This window comes from Anabas testudineus, chromosome 8 (assembly GCF_900324465.2).
Source record: "Anabas testudineus chromosome 8, fAnaTes1.2, whole genome shotgun sequence".
Classification (NCBI taxonomy): domain Eukaryota; kingdom Metazoa; phylum Chordata; class Actinopteri; order Anabantiformes; family Anabantidae; genus Anabas; species Anabas testudineus.
In genome coordinates, this window is record NC_046617.1 from 2,256,266 (window position 1) to 2,281,482 (window position 25,217).

At 38.6% G+C, this 25,217-nt stretch overlaps 1 protein-coding gene across 1 annotated transcript; it reads left to right on the forward strand.

Moving 5' to 3' along the window:
• Positions 1-1,699: 1,699 nt before the first annotated feature.
• eve1 (even-skipped-like1) lies at positions 1,700-5,577 on the forward strand. The gene is given in 4 exon segments (XM_033326093.1): positions 1,700-1,720; positions 2,191-2,212; positions 2,215-2,432; positions 5,092-5,577. Coding segments are annotated over 4 exon segments (747 nt in total).
• Positions 5,578-25,217: the final 19,640 nt, after the last annotated feature.

Here is a 25,217-nt window from a genome sequence, read left to right on the forward strand (position 1 = left end):
TGAATGTGATACCTCCACAGCACCTGAGTGTTTTTTTTATAATGATAAATTTCCTCCTTGTCCCAGTGGCTCCACCCTACCTGGCGTCTGTCTGGCTCTGTCCTCTGCCTGTCCTCTTTATCATCATCTGGCCGCTGGATTAACAATCAACGCAGATTATAGCCATAATAAGCTCCAAAACACAGGTTCAAGGGTCAGTTTCTACACTCGAGGCGAGGCTATGCACTTACAGGATCGCGTTTTGATTTGCTACTGCTGCTATTATGCTGTATAAAGCTGCATTAATGTGCCCCGTCTAGTCGGAACCTGTTATTATTCGAAGAACCTCATCAGAGGGAATATTTCTTCAAATGTAAAATCAGGAGCACAAGCCAGGTTGGTTTTTTAAACTAGAAAAGTAATAAAAAAAAATGTATTTCAAATTAAAATCCTTACCTATTACCCGGAAAGTTAAAAAAAAACAAACGGAAAAGTGTGTTTTAAAATGATAATATAATGAAATACTATTTCTCATAGTATCACCATGGGACAGATCATCGTTATTAAAACTTAAAATGAAAAATGATTATTGAACTTAACGTACAAGAAGAAATTATTTTTAGAAATTCTGATATAAGACCGAATTGAATGATGATGAAATACATGTTGGTTTTGATGTCGACATCTTCTTCATTAATAATTCCTCCCCACCTGGGTCAATTTGGAGCCATTAGCCCTGTAATGATTTACTTCCAAACCTGCAAACATCAAACGACGAGGAACAATGAGGGTCTGGCTGCTGTCTCTGCCTGCGCGTCTTTAATTCTCCATAACAAAAGTACAAAGGCCGAGACCGAGACCAAAGGCTTTACCCTTAAACACCTTTAACACCTCTCTGGGCCGCGGCGCCGCGCCGGGCCGACGCGCCCACCACGGTGCGTCTGGAGAGCCCGTGTGATAAGGGCAGAGGAGTAGAGGAGGGCAGAGGAGCCCCGGGGGAACACAGACAGGAGAGGTGGAGGAGGAGGCGGAGTGGAGGGGGTAGGTGTTGGGACAAAAATAGGCTACCGCATCTTCTCCTGGAGTGTCTGAACAAACCTGGGTGAAGAGTGTGTGTGTGTGTGTGTGTGTGTGTGTGTAAAAGAGAGAGAGAGAGCGTCAAGGAGATAAGTTTTTGTGACACTGCAGCATCTTCACCGGCCTTTTAGCAGCGGAAGGGAGCAGAGCACGCTGCAGAGGAGAGGAGGACCTATAAACAGAAGAAGGAAGACAACTGAGACAAACAAGGAGACTTTTTTTTAATTATTATTTTTTATAACTATTACTATTTCTACACTGGTGACACAGAAACAGCCTGATGTGTAAGTAAATGTACAAGCTGAGCAAAGTTTGTTCAGCAAACATCAATTAAGTCAGAAGTTCTTATTTCTGTGTGAAGTAACAACTGGCAACTAACATTTTAAGGACAATTCTGACATTATTATAATAGTTATTATTAATTACTAACAAATGAATCTTCTAAACAGGCTCATTGTAATTATTCCATGTCGTTATCTCATGACCTGTGATGCAGTGTTACGGTGGGAACCCAAATAAAACTTATCACTCAGAATTAGGAAATAAGCACACATTAGATACGTATACTACATTCTGACATCAACACGAAACGCATGCTGCTCTGCTCCTAGGACACGTACTAGACTCAGTGGGGATTTTGGGAATGGGGGTGGGGGCGTGCAGAGTGAGAGAAGCTTCTGCCACCACCACAGATAAAGGCTGTAGAGTGTGTAAAATTATGAAACCAGTGATTTGAGCATGTTCTACAGCTCGGATTTGTGAGGTAATGTGATATTTTCTGAAACTTGCCATCAACTCAAAACCACGTTCCAATGAATTCTTACAAAATCCAGAAATATTATGAACCTGCTGATGAAACTGTGTATTTTAGCTTTTAAAGAGCGCGTAAAGAGATCCTGAAGGCTTGATGGCACCTTATTGCCTCAACTTTCGGACCTAGTGTATAAAATGTTAATCATACAGCAGTGTAACTATATTCATTCATTGAAATAAAAATGAGATATCTGCCTGTTGAACACAATAAGGCAGCTCCACCATCAGAGAGCCTCTAATAACATGAAGTCTTAGTTGAGGTGTCCCACGTACCCACTGTAAACTCCTCTATTTAAATGCCCCATTTCTATCTATCTACAGTGGCGGAGGGCAGACAGACGCCGGCCACCGCCGCCACCGTGGTGCACGGTCCCGGCGGAGAGGAGCAGCAGGAGTCGTGCCCGCGCAGCACCCTGCTCGACCAGAGCCGGCGGCACCGGACTGCGTTCACGCGCGAGCAGCTGTCCCGACTGGAGCAGGAGTACGGCAAGGAGAGCTACGTCTCCAGACCCCGGCGGTGCGAGCTGGCCACTGCGCTCAACCTACCAGAGACAACGATCAAGGTACCGTGGTTGAGGCAGTGGGGTTAAAGGGCCATGCCAACGTTTTTACATACTTTTCCCCTCTACCCTAAAACTAATATGCTTGCTGCTAATTCTGCTGTACTGTGCACTGCATGCATCAGTTGGAAACGTGCATGAACTCATGCACAGGCTACTTGATGGAAAGGTTCAGCAGTAGCCTCTGTCTTTTGTTCCATTCATATTTGTTATATGATTTAAAGTAACAGTAGTTGTAAGTAAAACGGTTCAGATGTCATGTGTCATGTGCCAGAAGTAGATTTAACTGACTGTACTTTTATAAATAATCATCACTCAAGGTCCACTTACATCCTCTGTGGTATATTATCATATACCACATGTCTTCAGCAGATAAAATTAGTTTTGATTGGCTTAAAGGTTGAGAAATGTATTTTATCAACTGAGATCAACTAACCTATAGTTGATATAATAATCTAAGGCCAGTCAGTATGTGGGTATTGAGTGAACTGCTTTGGCCTTTTCCATTGATTCTCAAAGTGAACAATAAAATTAGAATTTTCTAAATTGTCCTTTTTCACCGCAGATGTTTTGAACGGGCATTGCAGTAAATAGCCCAGTTTTGAGTAACAGTGACGTTTATGTTGTAGTGCTCCTGTGACCTTTAGGTCTAGAGTTACAGTTATGCAGATAGTAAGAATAGTTTTGCTAAGATAACAAACCACTGGCTTGAATCTTCCAATCGTGGTAGAAGGTGTGATGGATTCATTTGAGATATGACTCTTCATGCATCCACACAGATCTGTTTTGGTCAGCCCTTATTTTCACCTCTTCACATCAGCCAAGCATAAAAAGCCTTTTTGTGATAGTCCAACATTTCTAGTAACACTAACAGTAACAAGGAAAATGCACTGATCAGATTTCTTTCCTTTTCTTTCTTCAGTTGTCTGAAATACAGGCTTAAAGTTGACAGGTGATTTAGTGTAGGTTATACTGTGGATGAAGGAAGGGGGAAAGACCTAGCCTGACCTGCCACAATAGGTTGCCTGGCTCTGTTCAAAGGTGGCTGCACAAGCACCGCTGTCTGGCAGATGCTCATAGCCAAGACACAGTGCAGCACATCCTTTAAAGTAGAAGGTTGTTGTTCCGATGCTGTGTTTTTATATAAAGATCATCAGAAGTGAGTTTTGAAGAGGTGGTCATTTGTTTTTTAATTTTAAACAGAGCCAGACTGGCTTTTGTTCCCTGCTGCCAATTGTGTAAAGTTAAGCAAACTATCCACTGGGTCAACGCTGTCTTTCAAAACTGGTGTTTCTGTATATTATGTTGTTGTAGCAAATGTAATCACATTGTGATGTTAATGGAGAGTGAGACACAAGGAGCTGGTTTGATTTGGATGGAGAACGTGGTTCCAGAGTCCTGCGTGAAGTTGGGTTCAGGCAACAAAATCACTTTGGTTAGGGTTAGAGAAAGATTGGAGTTTTGTTCAATGAACACGCTGTTTTACCAACCAAATCCTTCAACTTTAACACCCATGTCCTACCTAAGATTTTTAAATAAACTGAAGGGGGACAAATTGGTTACTCATTTAAATGTCAACACTTCTTTTGACATTTGACTGTGTATGAACGTGAGATGTTCATCCTCTTAGTTGTAATTTCAATCGGGTTGGTCGATTGAGTAGTGACAGGTCTAGCAGTATCTAACAATTTCCCGCTGAGAGGCCCACTGGCCCAATGCAGCAGCTTTAATATGCAGTAAACACCCACCTTTCTGGCAACTACTGGAGGGTCTTTTATGAAAGAGCAGGAATGCGAGGCAAGGCCTTGTAAATGCTGCCACCTGACGCTTTAGAACCACAGCCTTCCGGGAGATTGTGTGAGCTGGTAAAATAGTTGAATCTTAGACAGACAGAAACACAAGCGCGCACACACACACACCACAGACAACTTGCAGATTTCTGCCTTATAGTTTTAAGAAGATGGACATGTTGGTGCTGCAAGAAAAGCAGCGTTACTATGAGACAATGTAGTATAGGATGTAATCTGGTCGTTTTGTGCTCACAGTCGACACAAAACTTTCATCTAATGCCTGTAGTTTGACATGTTTGCACATGTTTTGACATGTTTGGTTAGACTACATAGATTAGATTAGAAGTATTGTTTTGAAACTTGTCCACGTAGAACATCGTGAACATCTTGACATTACCAGTATGTTAGCATTCTCATTAGCCCTTGGTAGACAGAGATGGCATAATGTGGACATGAAACAAAACATTTCTCATTTCTGGTACTGAAGTCAAATAACGTATACATCCATATATCCTCCCTAATGGTGCACTACACCAACCCTACACTGTCATTGCTTCCTGTATGTACTTCCTGCACAACGAATTACTACTACTGTGAACTTTATTGAACAACATCACTGATTGTACTATAAGTTATAGTAATATTCTCATGCTCTACTACTAAAAGCTTGACACCGCTTATCCAAAGACACAATCATTGATATGTGAGACCTTGTCTGCTTGTCTGTGTTGTTTTACCTAAATTGGATTCTCTCCATTTTTGTCTCTCTAATAACTTTATCTTCACCTCCCTTTTCTGTGTTCCTTTCACAATTGTTGCACCTCCTTCCTTAGCATCTCCTTATTTTCTTTCTTCTTTTGTCCTCTCTCTAGGTGTGGTTTCAGAACAGAAGGATGAAGGATAAACGTCAGAGACACTCCTTGCCTTGGCCTCACCCTTTAGTTGACCCTCTGGGTGCACTCTTGATAGGCCGCGCGTCTCCATCTTCCGCCTTGCCATACTCTTTCATCCCGCCTCACCTCCCTCACCTCTCCCTCCACCACTACTCCCCCCTGGCTCTTTCCTCACCAGTGTCCTCAGCTCACAGTCCCTACAGCACATCCATGGGACCTCTGGATACACTTCGCCTCTCCCAGTACCACAGCAGACCAGGGGGCCTACCTTCAGCAACAACAGCCCTCTACCCTTCCCCCAGCATTATGCACCACCCGGCCTCGTGCCCCTGTCCCCTTTGCCTGCACTGGGGACCAGAACAACTTCTTAAAGCCAGAGGGGAGGCACTGGGACTGAGCCAGCCTCATAGTCCCAAGGTCAACATCCAACCTGCCAGTCTGGAGCGGAGAGAAGAGATAGTGTAAATCCAGACAGAAACTAAGTCATGCTTGTAGATGTAGTTCACAAGCACCTCAAAGCAGGAAGTGGAAACATACAAGGCAAAGGTCTTATCAAATCCCATGACACTACTAACTGGAGGCTTTATGAGATGCTTTTATGAGGTGCAGTTATTTCAGTTCAGTTTGCTGGCCTGAACATAATTTTTCTTTTAGTAACAAGCCAACTGTTTTTTCAGTGCTAAAACACTAAATCTGATTTCACTTGCATAGCACTGCCAAAACAAAAATGCCTATAGATTGAATGCTAAGCATTTGTCTGAATTTATTCTTGTTTGTACGGTATAGGTTTATTTGTCCTGCAAATCCAAACTCGAAGAGAATGCACAGCAAAATCTAGGTGATGTTCAAGTCAACGTGCTGCAAAAATATGATAAGGATGGCTACACACCAAGATTTTACAGCCAGGCTACCAACTGTACAAATGAGCACGTCTTAGACTCTTTACTGAAACTTCCAGTTCCCCTGCTGTTTTCTCTTGTATCTGTCCTTTGTGAGAGCCTTATATAACTATTTAAGCAGAAACATTGTTGCAAAGATAGGATTTATTTCATTTACATTTGTCATGTTGTTTGCAGCTTCTAAATGCTTTAGCTTCAACCTGAACATATACCACAAAATCTTCAGGCCACAGTACAGTTAATGGAAGTTTATTTCCACTGAGCTTTGTGGACATTCTAACAATCACCTGCAATTCAAGGTGCTAGTTTTGTATTAAAAGAAAGAAGAAAAAAGGGTCCACAAATTATAACTAGTTTGAACACTGTCGCTTAAATCCAAAACCTTGATATTACCTTAAAACCCTTGTTCAAAACTCTTGCTTTTAATTACAATGTTTAAAAGATGACCAAGGATAAGAAAAGACTGCTGAAAATGTAAAAACTAGAAACAAATAGTAAGATTATCAATGATTAATATTTCTTCCTTACCTTTCTTTTTCTCTAAGATACTGATTATTAAAACATGATATCCTTTCTTTAATTCTAGTTAAGTTCCACTGGGTCCTATGTTTTTAATAATACAATCTGACAGTCTTTTTAATAAGATCATCACTGTCTTGGAAATGACAAATTCTTTTAAACTTTATGTAGCCATTTTGTAACACAGATGTTCAATGATAAACCCCTGTGGAGCTGCAGAAGATGTTACAAAGCTATCTATGTGAACTCTGCTCTTCAAAGTATGATGCATGTTCAGCTACTAACCCCCACAGTTTTACTTTCCACTCCTCTTAATACACCACACTGCTTCCTTCAGTGGCACTAAATGTTGGCAGTGGATGTAAACTGAGATCTGCAATCCAATATAAATATTGGATGGCATACTTCAGCAGACCTGTAACAGCTGTGGTAGTATTGGCTGCAGTTTGAGGAAGGTGTCTTTGTTTTCATGCATGTAGTAGTCTTCAGCACATAAGCACATTGTAGCAGTAATTTATTTAAAAAAAGATGTCAGGAAATCATGATAAATACCAGGACCTCAACTAATTTTCAGCCATTTGTTAGAATGTCCCCATTTGGTCATGTTTCATTATAGGAAAACTATCATTGTCTCTCTTTCAGATTCACCGCCTTTGATTCCATTTCCATACTAACATCTGGTGGTAAGCTCCTCAGAATGAAAGCTATTGGAGCATTTCCGCACTTTAATATAAACCAAGCGCCTTCTAAGTCCTCAGATTCTCTTTGTATAGTTGGATGTCATTTTCACTTGTTCTTAGAACCTTATATGTGGACCTTCACATTAGCATTGGCAAGAGTCTGCAATGGCATGGAATGGCAAGACACCAACTATTTCTTAAAGGGTTTAACCAAGAAAAATCAACACAAAGCTATTTTTTTAAGTGGCTACACAAGCAAATCAAGTGAAGACTTTAATGTCTATGTCTCGGTTCTAGGCCCGACTTAAATTGTTATCTGTCGTTACACTACTGACAACTACCACTTTTATTTATTCTTAGCTTCATTGACACTCAGGGGAAGGAGAGTAGAGTTCTTAGTTGTTTACATTACATTCAATTACACATTCATAGGAAAGAAAGAGTTTAAGTTTTTGTATGATTCTATTAAAATTAATTTACTGATTATGAAGAATTAAAGCACAAAATTAGTTTAAAGGTTATGGGGGATAAATTCTCAACCAATCTCGTAGAAATGCTAGCCTTACCAGTCTCTATGTTTGGCTGTCCAACCCTGTCTCTTTAAAATTATATTTTTATGCAACTAAACTTAGAATGCAATTGCATTTTTATTGTAAAGTCAGTGGTTGGCACTCGTGCCTCAAATCTAGTTTCTAAGTTCATGCTTTTAGTTTGCAGATTCTCTATGTGCCTCATGGGTTATGGTCAAGTACCCAAGATTCTCCCACATTACAAAACATACAGTAAGGTTAAGCTGTGACTCTATAGTGCCTTTAGATGTGAACATGAGTGTGAATGGATAAACAAACTGGGAATCTGTCCAGTGTGTGCTCAGCCCCAATACCTCCATGACTCTTAACAGGATAAGGGGTAGAGATAAGGGATTAACGGATCACTGGATTAATAATTGTGTGGATAGTGAGCATAACAAGTGCTTGACTGTCACACCACAGGTCTGACTTTTGGATTAAGCTACAAAAGCACTTTGGTTAAGCTTAAAGAAAGACTGTAGTTTTGTTAAAATTTAAATTAATTGGACATAACACACCTGAGTTAAACTACAGACTCACATGTATAGTAACACTTTAAGGTAAACACATTGTGTTTGAAGTCACTGTTACACGTTTCACTGTTAAGTCAGGCCACAATCCTTCTCTAAATCTAATCAAGTGCTGTAAATAAAAAATTTGACCATACATTTTGTTGCAATACAATGTTGCAGTAGCAAAAATGGGACGCTTTAAACCCCACTGGAAGATCTGATATTTTGGGCAAAAGAGACATAATCTTGCTGCAATTGCATTCATCAGACATGCAATTGCATGTATTTTCATTTGCAGTTTAGTAGAAAAGAATAAGTGATTTTTATGACACAGGGTTTTATTAGAATGATGAGATTGTGTATAAGTACAAATGTAGAACTGGGGTGATGATGTGACTAGCCTAGTTTAGCATAGAGACTGTAAACACTGGACTCCACTAGTTGCCTGGGAACTTGTAGGAAACAGATCTAACAGATAACCCACCATAAAGTAACACATTATTATTATTATGCCTTGCTTTTATAAGTCATTTGGTCATTAGGCTAAGCTATGCTAACAAGATCCCAGCTCCAGCTCTGCACTATAAACCTACAGACTAATAGTCATTTTCTCATGCTATATTACAAGAGAGTAAATGAGCCAAAGAGCTAAAATATTGGACTATATTGGTTGTTAACTTGAAATAAGAAACCTTGTTGTTGTTATGTTGATATGTGTATCACAGGCCAAATGTCCCTTTATAAGTGCATTTATTTCATTGTGAACTGTACTGATATATGACTGATTTGTGAAATTTCTAAGAAGAGTTACTTGAAAATTTTAAAACTGTGTGTCTGTACTGTATGATGTTCACTTTCTTCAATTGGTTTTGACCTTTGCCCTGACATCAGGTCAGTTGTTAAGTAATCCTCTATTTAGTTACACAACTATAAAACACGACAAGACAGAGACAGTCATTGTCTTGCCAGCTAACACCACACCCGGCAACAGCAAATACCATGCTGCAACCTAGAGAGCCAAAAAGGCACACAGTTATTCAGAACTGATTTTAACTAATTTATTCATATTCCACATTTGAAAGTTTGGATTTAAAAAAACTGAATACCATTTTATATTTCTGTCCATACAGTGAAAGTTTATGGGTTTATTAATCCCAAGTGGCTGGAACTGACACTATTTGCACTCTGAATACCAGAAGAAGGAAGATAATATTTTACTGTGTTAGGACATGTGAAGGAATGATTTGTACATAGTCTGTCACTTTTTGATAACAGATGATATGAACTAATAAAGATCTGACACAGTTCATGTTTGTCTCCATTGTTTTATACAGCATATAACACACATAAAAGAGCATACACATACCAATATAAAGAGATTTTAATTGTGGGATACTACAAATACAAAAAATAATACATTAAGCTTTGATTATATGTGTTTCCATTATTTGTAGAAAGGTTCAAAGTGGTGTCCTTTTCAATGTAATTAGTAATTATATTCAGAAGTTGACAACATTATCACATTTTGTCTGTATACACACATGAATAAAACAATATGAAAGATTTTGGATGGATTTGTTATTGTTTTTTTACTTTAAAGAAAGAAGAAACTTTCTTTCTGCAATATTAAAGCTTTTATCATGGTTAGAGCCACTTCAGAATGTATTCACTGGAATACTTGGAATTTTGTCAAATCATCTAATATTTTTAAACCAATTTAACATAAATATATAAGTTTAATATTATTGATATTTTTAAACAAATTAGTTCTAGTTTTTATTGTCAGAACTGAGAAACATACATTAATCTAACTTGAAGTCAATGATGAGTTGAATTAATTAATTTCTGAGAGTTAGTGGACTTTTCCAGCTCTATTTAAGAGTTAAAGTTGTTCCACTAGTAAAAACTATGTGAACCAATATGAATGCCAGCAGTATGTGGCATAATTCTTAACTTAATAATAATACCTAACCATAGCCTAATAATCCACCATTTTAAAAAGATTCCATAAGCAAAAATACTGATGTCTTACCGCAAGATGCAAACACCTGACCAGCAGTAAGAATTAGGCTGGAATTTGCCAAAAAGTACAGAAATGAACAACAAAAGTTTTGGTTTTATGGGCTGATGAGACAAAATGTAATTCTACAAAAGTTGAAAGGAAAAAAGGAAAAATGACATGCTGTCCTGATCCAGGCCCAAATTCCTGGCTTCCATCATCATTGTCTTAGCAGATTCCCAAGGCAGTGTGTTAGTACCTTCCACCCATTCAGAGCTCACCTGTGCTGCCCTAATTAACTGGTCTGTCTGCTCAGCTTTCCTGCCAGACTATTTGTGTCTCTCAGAAAGGCTCAAGCCTGTTACCTGGTGCATGATTTTGACTGCCTCCACTCCATTGAATGATATCGCTAACAGTCAGGAACCACGCAGCAGACACCAATAGTATAATAGTAGTATTTATGTAAATTGGATTTAGACCATCACATTTAACAGAGATAGTTAAAGGTAAAGGTAAAGATCAATAAATGGCAACTGGACTTCATTCTTGTTAGGTTGAAACCTTTTACTACACATCCACGTAGCTTCTTTAGTCTGAAGATAGTTCTCACAAATTCACAAATGTATGCTCCAGGTTTGGTTTCACTCCACACCTTGGCCTGAATAGGCTCGTTAGGTGAAACAAGGAAAGGGGGAGGATGTGAAGGATGTAATAGTCACACCTCCCCTCCTCTCTTATCACCTAAAATGGGTCATTAGGTGTGTCTACCTAGTGCAGGTGTGAATTGGGCCTGATCTTTCTGGGGATGGATGAAAGGGCAGTATGATAAATAGAAGACAGGTTGTGTCCAAGTCCTCCACCACCGTTTACAGAGGGGGTGTTGATTTGCACACACACAGCTTCCCTCACCCCTCTCTCAAACCACTTGCCTTCCCTGTCCAATATGTGAACGTCATTGTCCTTGAATGAGTGTCCTTTCGATGAAGGTACACAGCTGAGTCAGGTCCAGAGGTGTTACTCCTCCTGTGTAGCGGCTGTTTGATTTCTCCAATGTACAGCTCAGAGCATTCTTCACTGCACTGGACCCTGTACACTATATTGCTCATTTTGTGTTTTGTAGTCCAGTCTTTGGGGTGGACAAGTCTCTACCTGAGTTAGTTGGTGGGTTTGAAATAGACAGGTATGCTGTGCTTTCTAAAAATCTTTTTCAGCTTCTCTGAAACCGCAGCCATGTAAGGGATGACAAGGATGCTGCCTTGTTAAAGGCCTACTTGGGGTATCCACAGGTCTTGAGAGCTGTCTTGAGATGCCTGTCTTCCTTCAAATAGACTTCTGTGAAGGTGGGGATGTTTTGCACTCTATAGTTTAGGGTCCTGATGACTCCTAGTTTGTGTTATAGTGGATGATGGGAGTCAGTGTAAGCTAATATATTTGGTAGATTCTTGACTTGCCAGTAAATTGATAGGAGACAGGGTAATTATTGCACTGCCAAAGGTTTACACTACATTACTGAAAAAAATGTTTTTGTAATAAAATATGCAGCTAAACTAAATAAAAAGACACACTAAATATTGTTCCAGTGGTATTTCTAAATTCTTTCCTCAGCACTAATCAATATGGTTGCTCAACTGGAAAACTGCAAAGTTGAAACTAATTTACTAAATGATAATTTTTCAAGTTGTTCTTGGCGAGTTGTTCATATGTAGCTCAAATTTCTCGGCTTTTATATAACTAAACCATAACCAATATGGAATGCTTTAACTGCCATGTTTTTCCTTGCATTTACGTAAATGTATCACAAAAAATGCACTCTCAACCACACATAGAGAATAAAATGCACCTTTTATAGTATAGTATAGTATAGTATAGTATATAGTATATAATGTCACTTTTATAGTACATCTGCCATGTTTGCTTAGTAGAATAAAATATCCTCTCTGGCCTGATTCATATTAGTGCTGATACTGCTGATTAGTTGCCGTCATTCTCAGGAGTCGGACAGAGTTTTATAATCAAGACCCAAACCGCTGCTGAAGCAATAAACTGACTGAAAGATTGAAATTGAAATAAGTGTGTGTGTTTAAAAGAGAGAGACAAGAAGAGAGAGGGAGAATTTCAAGAGACGATTGTGTTTTAGTGTCTATATATACATAAATATTGTTATTTTGAGAATTTAGAAGTGTGTGAAACTGTGTCATATGTGTGAATTTGCATGTACTGTTCCAGTTTGCTCATGCCTTGTGATTGATATTGGGTCTCACAGACTGAAGCAAACCTCGTCTTGTAAATAGCGCAGAGGCTTTAAAAAAGGTTTTGGACAGAAAGTCAATCAGTCTGGCTGGTGGTTCACATAAAACAAGAAAGCAACATAGATTTTGTGCACATTGCTAATTAAACTACCAACTCTGATGTTCCTGCTCTGCTTTTAACCAGATATGATATCCTAAATCAGATCTCTTTCTGAACTGACTGCTACTGCCATTTACAGATAACATGCAACAGATAGAGAGGGGGGTGTAAATGTAGTATGTGACTGACGCTAAAGTTCATCTGAATAGTCTGGATAAAGAATCAGTGACAAATTTAAAGAAGTAAACGTCTCCCCTGAGCAAAACTGTAATGACAATGCATGATGGAATTCAATAGACCTCAATAGATTTGTGCAAAGGCAGAGAAAAGAAAATCTGGAACAAACCAAAATACCTATAGATAGATAGATAGATAGATAGATAGATAGATAGATAGATAGATAGATAGATAGATAGATAGATAGATAGATAGATAGATAGATAGATAGATAGATAGATATGGATTTATGTCCACTTGTTCAAGGGAAAAACTGGCTTTACCAAATAAACAACGTAATGCAAATATTTGTTTTTATGTTACACAACTGCCGACTAAACGGCAACTAAATACTTTACAACAGGCTTGATTAAAGAAAGAGGAAGATACAGCCCAAATCAAACAGTACAACACCATAATTCTCTAACAAACCAAATGCTTTACTGCTCTTCAGCAGCAGTAGACTTTGATATACCAGGCCTACTTTTTATTTTATAGTTCTAACAACTCATTCCACAAAATGTGCATGAGAACACCGATGCACATAAGACAGACCTTATAGTTTTATGGTAGTAAAACTTGGAGCATGAACAAATAAGAATGTGACTGATGAAACTGTGTGTGTGTGTGTGTGTGTGTGTGTGTGTGTGTGTGTGTGTGTGTGTGTGTGTGTGTGTGTGTGTGTGTGTGTGTGGGTGTGTGTGTGTGTGCGTGCGTTGTGAGGACTTTTACAATGCAACAGTTACGCATTACTGACAAATCAATATGAGCTTTACAGAATCAAAACTAAGCTGTAACTGAAGCATATGATTCCCTCTAAGGTTTTGTGAGGTAATTCATTTTATTTAGCAGAATGAATTCCAGAGCTGGTAGCGATAATGCTGTCATGAATACACTTCAGATAATATGAACCCAGTGAGGGACTGAAGCAAGGACCTGAAACAGACACAATGATACCGTCCTACTCCTGACCAACAGTTGTTCTTTTAAAGCACAGACACCCTGCACTGATTTCCAACTCACCTGGACAGGTGTTTACCATGATAGCCATACTTGTGCAGGCTGAAACCAGCAGCAGCAGCTCTACATGGTCTGTGTAATAATGTAGGACAATAAGCAGAAGGATTAATTACAGGTGAGCATGTCTGAACGGAGCTTAGCACGGCGGGACACACACAGGGTACCGCTTGGATAATAATGTGGTATAATCACGTGAGTTCATAAGTAGAGGGGGTAGAGCGCCTGGCCTGTCTGAACTCGCTCAGCTGGGATGTAAAGAGGTAAGTGGTGAATGAAGGCCTTTCATGTGACATAATTTGCTGTCTGGTGGCCATACTGCAGGTGCCGCGCTGTGAAGACCTGCTCGTGTCTGTGTCCATCCCGTCACTGTCGACTAAAAGGACTGTGTCTGTTTCTGGGGTCAAAAAGCGAGAGTGCAAGACAACAAACACTTGTTACGGCTAACACCACTTCCAAAAACTCCCGTCAGAGAAAAATTCCAACTCAGACCCAGAAACAAGATCAGCTGCCACCTGCACAGCTTTCACCATTCCTCTACCCGTATATGTTTTCATTTTTTTTCGTTTTGTATACCCTGGATATGTACTTGTACGTGTGTGTAGGTTTTTATTTACTGAAATTATTATTATTTTTTTTTTGTAGTTTTGTAACTTACACAGCTGTGTAAATGTCTGGACTCTCAAGCTCCATCAGATCGGATAAGAAGTGTCTGTAAACTGTTTTCTTCAGGCCTTTCCACAGATGTTCTATCTGGTTTGAATCTGGGCTTTGGTAGAAAAACTGAAGGACAAAACCATACTTGTCCTGAAGTCACTCCAGCGTTGTCTTGGCTGCTTGCTTCAGGTGATTTTATTTACTCCAGTCTCAGGTCTCATGCACGAAGGTTTTTCAGTGTCACATATATGTTGTTTGACAGACTGTGGCTTCCAACTAACTCCTGTAACATAAAGATGGAGGGTTACTGGGATGATATGTAGTGTGTACTGTAGTACCTTGTACACAGTCTGACATATGCCTTTCTAAACTACTATATGTCTAATTAATTTGAATGAATCGGAATAATGATCTGTATAATCCCATTAGTATTTTCCTATTTTTGTGTGTGCGCTTCCGTTGCTACTCCCCAGTCACTGATGACCAAAGCAGGCTCGCCTGGACGTATAAAAAGCAGGAAGAGCTGTCGGGCTCTCTCACCATCTGCACAGATCATGTCGTAACATGTAGGATGACTTTAAAATCGACTGTATGTTTTATTTGTAGAGAAATGCACTTCTTCCTTCTACTGGGGAGAACAATTTGACAATTTTACATTTCAAGTCGTTACAGAGTAAAAGCAGACGTTGGTTGATAAACCAATCGCTAAACCATGTGAACATAAAAGGAGTGAAACTGCAGCAGAAGAAAAGCTGCTGGTTTGTGTTCATCTGCAGGTGTACAAAGCTTCATGGAAGTACCTGTCAGCTGCTCTCAGCTTACAGAGCAATCCTCTAAATGGCTGCTGCAGGACTGTAAGTCCAGACCAGGGCCAGTTTCTAAACTGTACCAACAAATCAAAGCAGTAAAATTAAGGATGGTGTTATTGTCAGGGTATTTTTAAGATTAACATTAACATTAAAAGAAGGTTGCTAGGTTTACCTGAATTAACAGCTGATTTAAGGAGTCATTCGGCAATTAAGTTCAGACCCTAATCAAATGCAGATACATGTTGAAATGTTGCGACAAACTCACTTTGAAATGCTGTGTAAGAAAACCGAGTTTGAAGCAGTGCTGGAAAAGACTGGAGAAACTAATTTATTATGCACAAACAAAGGTGGACTAGTTAAAAATGATGGTGTGGATTCAATCAAAGACTTCTTCATTCTTCCTAAGCTTTGGATAAACTAGATATAATTGCATTAGGGGAACAAATTATGTGTTCCGTTTTACATTTTTATGATAACGACCCAGGCTGTGCCTTTTGTGGGTTTCCTCTGTGCGCTCTGATTTCCTCCCACAGTCCATAAATATTGTGGCTGATTAGAGACTGTGGTTCAGTTTGTTTGTTTGTTTGTTTGTTTGTTTGTGAATAAGAAATTATATTATTATAATTCACCCCAACAAAATGTTAGCATTGCTGCCTGCACAAGCCTAGTAGTGAGAAACTACTGTACACTACTGTTCATCATCTCCAATGCGTGTGATACTTTATGCGTGAGGGACAGTCCTCTTTGAAGCATGACAAAACCCACAGCCAAGCCGAGCCTCTCACAGACATCTCTCAAATGTCTTTACTGTCACCTGTTGTTGACTATGTTGTACTGCACCCAGTCGCCAGTGCACAGTAGCTGTGCCAGAGTTGTGGAAGCAGTTGTGAACACTCAATGAGTTATGGGTTTAATTAGAATGGTTAATAGTAATAGTAATTTAGAATGGTTATCTTTAACAGACTACACACTTTACAATTCACATATTTTCTGCCTGGTTTTACATTAAAAAGTAACATGTAAATGTACATTATATGATCATCCACACAATAATTCCTGTCCATGGTTGGTTACATCTAATAAAACTCAACCCTACGAAGAAACTCACTCTTTCAAATGCATTTCTGAAAAATTGTAGCACAATTTTTGCAGTAAGGACAAATAATATTCTTTAATTATTGCAGTAGTATATAGGTTAACGAAAAAAGACAATTATAATTCTGTAAAGCTAGTATATTTTTAATATGTGTTGCAATGGGGCTGGTTTTAGCATTTGTGTCATTGTTCTAATACAAGATGGTACAAGTGATGCAATTTTTTCCCCCTTTATAAATTCTATATACACACTACAATTTACTAGTTTAGGGATGCATAGAAATCCCCTTTTTTGAAAGATGATTGATTTTAGGACATCATATTGGTCAGATATAGAGTGTACACACTGCTATTGTGTAAATGAATTGTAGCTGGGAACTGTAGTTGTTATTTAATGTAGATGTAATATCTACATAGACATCATTAGCAAACAACAGGACTGTGCTGCAGTAGCATGTTGTGTATGTTAATGTAAATGTATCAATTTAATGGGGTAATTGATTATTAGATAAAATTTTTTATAAACTGGCACATGTTAAAATGATTGAAAATCATTGATTGAATCTCTACAAATGAATTATATTTTTAGCTCATTGTATATTTTATACACTTTAATCTATTGTAAAAATTAACAAAATTGAAAAAAATCATATTTGTTAAAAGTAACTAATAAAAAATAAGAAGTAAAGAGTACAATAATTCCCTCTGAAATGTAAAAGGATAAAAGGGCAGCAATGGAAATACTTGAGAAAATCCTAAATATAGGACCTAAAAGTGCATTTAGGGAGTGTAGTCAAATAAATCACATCTATACTTTATGTCACAAATCTTAAAGCTACACTATGTAACTTTTTTCAAAAATATTTTAATAGAAACATTTTCTAAAGCTTATCTTATTTAGTGGGGAGGTGCTGAGATACATATTGAGCTAGACTCACTCTTCTAAGTAAAAAGATAGTTAAAAGAATTTTAACTATAGATTTTTTTTTTAACAGTAAGTTTTGCTTCCTATTTATTGTAATTTGATAATGGCTATTACCTGAAGAGCTGCAGAGAGCCGCCAGTAGCACAGAAAGGGCTTGGCTGTCCAGAAGGAATTGCTTTAGTCTCTTAAGTTGCATATTTAAAGTTAGATTTGTACAGCCATTTCTCAAACTGATAGTAGCAACTAAATTAACAAAAACTGTATACAGAGTTCACATGTTCACATGCTCAGACTGATCAAACTGCATGTGACAGCTCACAGGTACAAGCGCAGCAGTAGTCAGTGTGCCCTGTTCATATGCCCTTAAGAATAACTCATAGTGTAGTACCTTCTCACTCACATGGTGTAGTGACAGTATTTGAAGGAGGAATGCAGAACCAGTACTAGTACCCTTTTGGTGCTAATTGCTGTGTGAAGTGAAGGTCAAATGATCCAAAGAACCAAGTTTTTATTGGGAGAACGGTAGTTTGCGCTGGAGAACCACAAACCACAAAGCCACATGAAGGAACTGTAAACACACACACACACACACAAATTAATCTCACATAAAGCTCACACACAGCCCTAACCAACACATATCACATGTGCATTTTAACTACTGAAGCTGCACCAATAAATGAGCTGCTTAACGAACAGATCAGACGGCTTAATAAACAACAGGAAATAGAAACAGTTTAACATCATAATGTACAGTAGTACAGTACAAGAGTGTTGGTGAAAGTGAGATATGGCCCTGGCTTTCCCAGACGGAGGGAAAAAAGCACTAAGCATGCAGTACGCATTATCTCTTTCACATCATCTCACTTCACTGGCTCTACAATGCATTCACTGATTGTCATGGTTCCTGTTTTACGGTTTTCGGCATGCATTACTGTAGCCAGCTGCATTAATGATGGTTGGGCAAACTCACAAGTACCGTGAAATTTGCAATGTTTCACTTCCAAAATAAAGGCAGAAAGCAAACTGACTGAAGGACATACAGTCATAACAAAACGTTTCTTGTAGGATGTAATGTGGTTTGGATGACATTTAAATAGTCTTTTTTAAACAAACAGTTTAGGTCATAGTAAAATTCCAACAGTGATTTTGATTCATTTTACAAAGGTGGACATTATTCAGAATTTTGCATGTGATTTGAACTGCAAATGAACAAACTGCAAAAACAACCCAAATGCTGGAGATTAGCACTTTGTTCTTTCAGCTTTAGTATATTTGAATAAATTGCATGCATTTATTTATTTCTATTTCTATAACGCTTCATTCATTTCAATCCTTTATTAATTATTTCCTTATTATCTGTCAAATGACTGGTCAGAAGGCACAGTCATGTGGACAGTTTGTCCTCACTCATGGTCAGTAGGAAGCTTTCAAGTGTTTCCAGGCTATGTTTTGTTGGCAGAACTACCGCTGCACAGCCTGCAAAATTAGATTTCAGCAAATACATGTGAATGTTGTTGATGTTGGTGTTTTGTACACAAACATTACTCAGTAATGGAGAGACTAAAATAGTTCAAACTGAAAACATGAGACTGGACCTCAATTTTATCTGTGGATCTTGAAAAACCACAGATCACAGTACCTAACTGCTCTGTGGAAGTTAACTTTTAACATCGAGGTCTAGGGTACGACTGCAGCAAATCACAGTGCTAAGATTCACCCAATGTGTGGTCAATACAGGACACAATAATGAGTTTATATTAATTATTAATTAATTATGTTAATATTATTATATTAAGTACTCATGGGTAAGGAGTTACATCTGCTACAGTACTAGAGAAAGTTAAACCAATATTGTGCCAATGATATTCTGACCCAAACCAAATTTTAACCCTGTCATCTTTGGTGTGTAGTTCTTATTTTCATTCATTTTAAATAAATTTGAACGGCGCCTGTTTTGTGGCAGCGAGTCACAGAAGCTCCTCTTTGTGTGTTTGTCTTTGTTCAGCTTGTGGTGGGCAGGAGGGAACTTACTGGGATCCAGTAAGATCTTGCATTTGTTAGAGGACCTATGGTGACCTTGTCAGGAGGCACACATTACCATGGATACAGCGTTGTTTGTATATGGCAACAGCTAGCCTGCTATTAGCTGCTACTATAGCTATTGTCACTGCAGAACACAGGTCTGTTGCCAAGAAGAAGACCTGAAATCCACCAGGAGCTGAGAAGTTGGAGGTGTGGAGCAGGAGAGAAGTGTCTGAGAAAAGCTGCTAGGACAGGCCATCCGCGCTGATCCAGACTGGACCAGATTGGACATGGCTACAGGATGTCAGTGTGGATGAACAGGCAAACAAGCCACTACTGCCATCTGACTTCTCGGTCTCCATCGCCTCCAGCAAAGTCAAGTAACTTGAATAAACTCAGACTGATCTGCTTAATTTCTCAACTTAAAGGCACCTGTCAATTTAGTGCCGCTGTTTCTCACATCTCTAATTGTTTGTTATTATTACGCTATTGATCTATTCTGTATCTTTTCTATATTTTAGACCTATTCTAGATTTGTCCTTTTTTTTTTTTTTTTTGCTTTTAACTCTGCTGCTGTGACGTGAATTTAAATAAAGTATTATCGAATCCAATCTAAGTCATGTTATAACTACAAAACAATCCCAATTTCTGAGAGAGCCCAACAAAAAGTGCAACAGTCCTGTGGTGTTCAGTTTGCAAATGTGTAAATAAAGAAAAGCAACAAATCCTCACAATTTTCAAGAAACCAAAAACAAATAGCATTTTGACATATTACATGATTTCAACGGTTAATGTTAACAATTGTGTAATACAGCTAATTTAATTATTGCTGTCCTATGCCCTTTTCAATGCTGTAAATACCACATATAAAATTCTAATCAACTGCTTTGTACAGAATTCTCAGAAAAGTTTTACATATGTCAACTGACGTGGACAAGTACAATGCAAGTAATCTGCATAACACATCAGTAAGAAACTCTACCGCAGAGAGCTTCCTCACTTTCAAGAAACATCTTTGATCATGACCTCTTACTTATAGTTGACTCTAATGTTAGTAATTAAAAAAAAAGAAAAGGTAATCTTACTCGCTGTACGTAGATAAGAAGCTCTGCGCTGTACATGAGTAAGACCCTGACTACAATTAAACTAATGTCTCTGTCCACCCCTCATTCCCCACCCCCCACCCCCTCCCTTCACTGCAGCTTCCTCATAAACTGAGCTGGAGAGAACTCAATACCAAACCAACCGGCCCATATCATTCATATGGCGCTTATTGGAACTGCCTGTGTGTGTGTGTGTGTGTGTGTGTGTGTGTCTGTGTGTGTGTGTCTGTGTTCTGCTCTTTCTTCTCTGTGGTAGGGTAGTAAAAGTAGGTGTGCACCACACAAAGCAGTAAAGAGATTGCTTGTAAAACTCCCTCACAGTCACCACACAAACACACGCTCACACACACACACACACACTCGCACACATACAGGGGAGGTTTAATAAGCACCACATGAACATACACATTGATGTACACAAACACAAGCAGGCAAAAGCAGCAGCGATGTTAATATACAAATATAGAAAGACAGTCAGGTTCATAAGTCCATAAGTAGCAGCGACACAATTTTCTCTATTATAGCTTTAATTTGAGTGATTTATCTTTTTACATTTCATGTTCATACAACCACAATATCACAAACTCAAAAGCATTTGGACAAATGAACATAACCATTACTTAAATCAGCAGTTTTTATTCTTCACTTCTGCCTAAGGTCTGGCTTCACCTTAAGTGTAGACTTCACCTAGTGCCTGTGCAGAGGTATTATGATTTTTGCCTTCAGTAAGTAGACAAACACTGAGCTGTCTTTAAAAGCTCTTTCTGTCCTACTATTTTCAGGTAGTACACAGTGAGGCACCATCTACATGTCACAGCAGTGATGAAACTGTTTCCAGGTCCAAACTTTGGTTCATTCATGTGTCGCCGTATAGTGTCCCCTTTTTTTCAGTTTATCTGAATCTCAAACCACACATCAGGTGTCATGCTGGGTTAGGGTTAGGGTTAGGGTTAGGGTTAGCTCTGATGCTGTGCTTTCTGATATCTGTCGATCGTGGCCAGTGTTACATTTTCTCATGCAAAGCCATGATCACAACAACATTAGAGTACACTATACTTTTACTACATCCCTATTTAAAGCTTGGCTCCTATGGGCACCAGTTAACACTTTTTCACTGGGAGTAGCATAATAATAAATCTCTTATTTAACAGGTGTAAAAACAGACAAACTTTTAACAACAGGCATTTTTTTCAATGGCAAAACAGCAGGGACATCACACTTTTTATCATTTTATCAGATGTCTGCTTATGTTAACATTGCAATATTTAGTTCTACCACTGGTACACACACTGTTTGGAGATTAGCACTTTGTTCTTTCATCTTTATTTATGTTTGGAGTTCAAACATAACAGTCCAGCACAGTTTAAAGGAAATGTCTAACATAATTATATGTTTACAGCTAGCTATGGTTTTCCAGCAAACCAGGCAAAGTGATTATACTAACTACTCAAGTCTAAAAGAATAGAGTCCTTCACTTGCTTACAACCCTGCCACACTAAAATAGGATGTGATTATATGTCTCTAAGGGGAGTTGATGTGTTGAAGTTCTCATCATACATACAGGGCAGAGGGTTACAGGTCTGAGAGAGGTGCATCCTACATGGCTTTTAACAAGCAGGACGTTTTCATAGACTGGTAACATGCATAAACACATGAATACCGACAATCTCCCAATCCAAGTCCTTTAAATGACAGTTTCTGTAGTTGAAGTTTGATCTGATACTTGACCTAAATACTCTTACCCTAAATTATTTAGAATGTGAAGTTTTATGAGTATTAACAGAAAGGTGTAATACCTTTAACATCATGAATGTCTAGAACGTTCTTTTCACAACTGCAAATGACAAATGCTCACAGTACAAAACAAACACGCCACAGCAAGAACACACAGTTAACCTTGTAGTTGGACCTTGAAATAATAACCTGGCTTTTGTTTAGTAAAGAAACTGCCTTACAGTGTTTTTAGCTGTTCACAGCACTTCACACAAACACAAAGTTTTCACAACGTATTTCCCTCAAAATTTCTACTTCGGTATCAGTAGGAGTAATGGCGGACTTGTTACATAGGGATTTATAGCATTCAGATGAGCAGGAGAGAGGTTGGTGATGTCATTAGTAAAGTAACATAAAGTAAAGAAGCTAAAATGAAGCGTTTCAGACAAGTATAAAGGCCCATTAGAAAAATTAGCTGTTTCTAGAATTGTAAATCATCCAAAACAATGTCAGTAGGCAAGAATGAAAATGTCAACCCAAAACTATGTCTAACATGGCCTCTTTAACTGGACACAGTCAAATTAAAATAACAGTTTCAGGGCTTGACTAATCCATGTCTACTGTGTGCTACGCTGACTGTGTTATATGAATGGGAATATTCCATGTCAGGCTGATAATTGGACTATTTGGGTGCGTCTTGATATCACAGTATATTAAACTCTCTGCTGATCACTGACCTCAACTGCTATTGGCGAAGAGTTTATTAAAAACATCCCACTGTTCCCTACCCACACACCCACAGTGTAGACGAAAGGTCCACATATAAACTGTATATATAGAAAAGGTTCAACAAACCTGCCATACTTGCCACTTAAATAGTCATATAATAATAACAGTGCTCGAATAAACATGGGTAAATATACAAAATATGTCCTGGCCTGCAAAGCAAATGGTGCTGCAATAAATTATATTACAAACACTCGTTATGAGTTAAAGTGAATTTCATTGTTTATCATGGGAAGCATAGTTAGGTGTGTGTGCCATTACAGCAGGTCTAGACAACAGAAGCAACGTGTCCAGATTACAACTTCCATCTTGCAAACTGCATGCTAGGATAGGCTACAGAAACCAGTCACCAGTCACAATGAACAGGAAAAGTAGTTCAGAAAATTGATGGATGGGTTTAAGAGAAGGAGGAATCTGTAGTATGCCACGTTTCCATCAGACTGTAGACCTCTCGTAGTCTTGTAAAACCTTTATTAATTGTGGTGTGAATGCAGCTTTCCATCTTTCCTGAGCGTGAACCAGGCAAGCATGCTGAAGATGTACAAGTGTGTGTGTGTGTGTGTGTGTGTGTGTGTGTGTGTGTGTGTGTGTGTGTGTGTGTGTGTGTGTGTGTGTGTGTGTGTGTGTGTGTGCATGTGTGTTTTAACCAGACTCATCTGTCTCTAGTCTATTGATCCCACTGAGGTTAGTCATTATTACTAAGCTGGTGGAGTGGAATGCAGAGGAGGTGTGTGTGTGTTTATGCATGTGTGTTTGTGTCTGTGTAGCTGTGTGTCTTTACCTGCTTTGCCTCTGCCTGCCAATAAATCCAGGGGCCACATTGGCACTCAGCGCTAATGAAGATGGCAGTCTCTCTCTCTCTCTCTCTCTCTCTCTCTCTCTCTCTCTCTCTCGTGTGTGTGTTTGTTGCCTGGTTATGTCTGGATAGTAAAGGGAGGGAGACCTCCGTCTCTCTGCCTCAGTGGAAAAACAGGAAAATGAGTTGCATCAAGTTTGATTTATTTCTATGCTCTCTATATTATTGTTCTCAATGGAGAGTCCATTTTCAAGTCCCAAATGACATCATTGTTATTTGATTGGTGTAATATCTATGTGGGCAGGCGCTGAGGACTAACACTGTGTCTGCTTTCGGCTCTGAAACAAAAAGGCCCCTTTCTAAGTAATGTTTCCCTGTAGACAACGTTAAATACAGAAATGTCTGTAAAACTGTTGTCAGGTCAGCTAATACTGTTTGTATTATGATTTCTTTTTTTTAAAATAAGAAACATTTTATATGTGTAAAAGTCAACGAACTGAGCAGTGTGCTGCACAACGAGGAAGCATGTGTGCGGTCTGCTGTGAGATGACATCATTTGACATCATTTTTGAGTGTTTTAAGCTGGTTTTATCTCAGAAACAGAGCAGTTAAATGACAGTAAAGAGGCAGAATCGGATTGGTCTTCATGTAAACATTTCAAACAGCGGTTGGTTGTTTGCAGATAGAACAAGTTTGGAGACAGAAACTTTTTTGAAGGGTTATAAGGACAACAATAGATTCAACCAAAGGTAAACCCATAGTAAATGTTAATAACTTAACACAGAGCAGGACCCTGTCAATAACTAATTTTTGACCAAAATGTCAGATCAGAACTTGATAATTCTAAAGGTTGTGCAACTTTGCTTATATAAAACAGGACATGGTAAATTTACTGTGCTTGATGATGTTTGAAGTTAGATCCATTAGTCAGCATACCACAACAAAACAGCAACTTTGGTAAGTACAACAGATCCATTAGCTCATCTTTTATCTTTTTTATCATCCATATACAATGTTCGTCATATTTTTGTATGTTCAGAAGTTGTCTTGAACACATGTTGAAACTTGAAGTCACGTCAATAATGAAACAAACAGCTAATTTCCACCTAGGCTGGTGTTTTTTTGTGCCTGTGGCTTCCAGCCAGTACAGCATAAAGCTGCATGTGTTGCTCTGAGACAAATCTAGATTCAGTAGATTCAGTCTTCCCAAATAACTCTGAAATTGACCAAACATGACACCCAGCAACATCTACCCACTGGTTTATGCTCTTTTTCTGTTAATCACACATGAGCTGTTCCCACTGAAGAGCTCCTGTGTTGCTCAGTTCCAGTGAGGCATGGCTGGATCACCAGCCAACATTTATGTGCCACATCATATATGCAATGCTGATAGAGAGGGGGTTAAGTTGGTGAAAGAGCTATATTTTTTAAAACAGGAC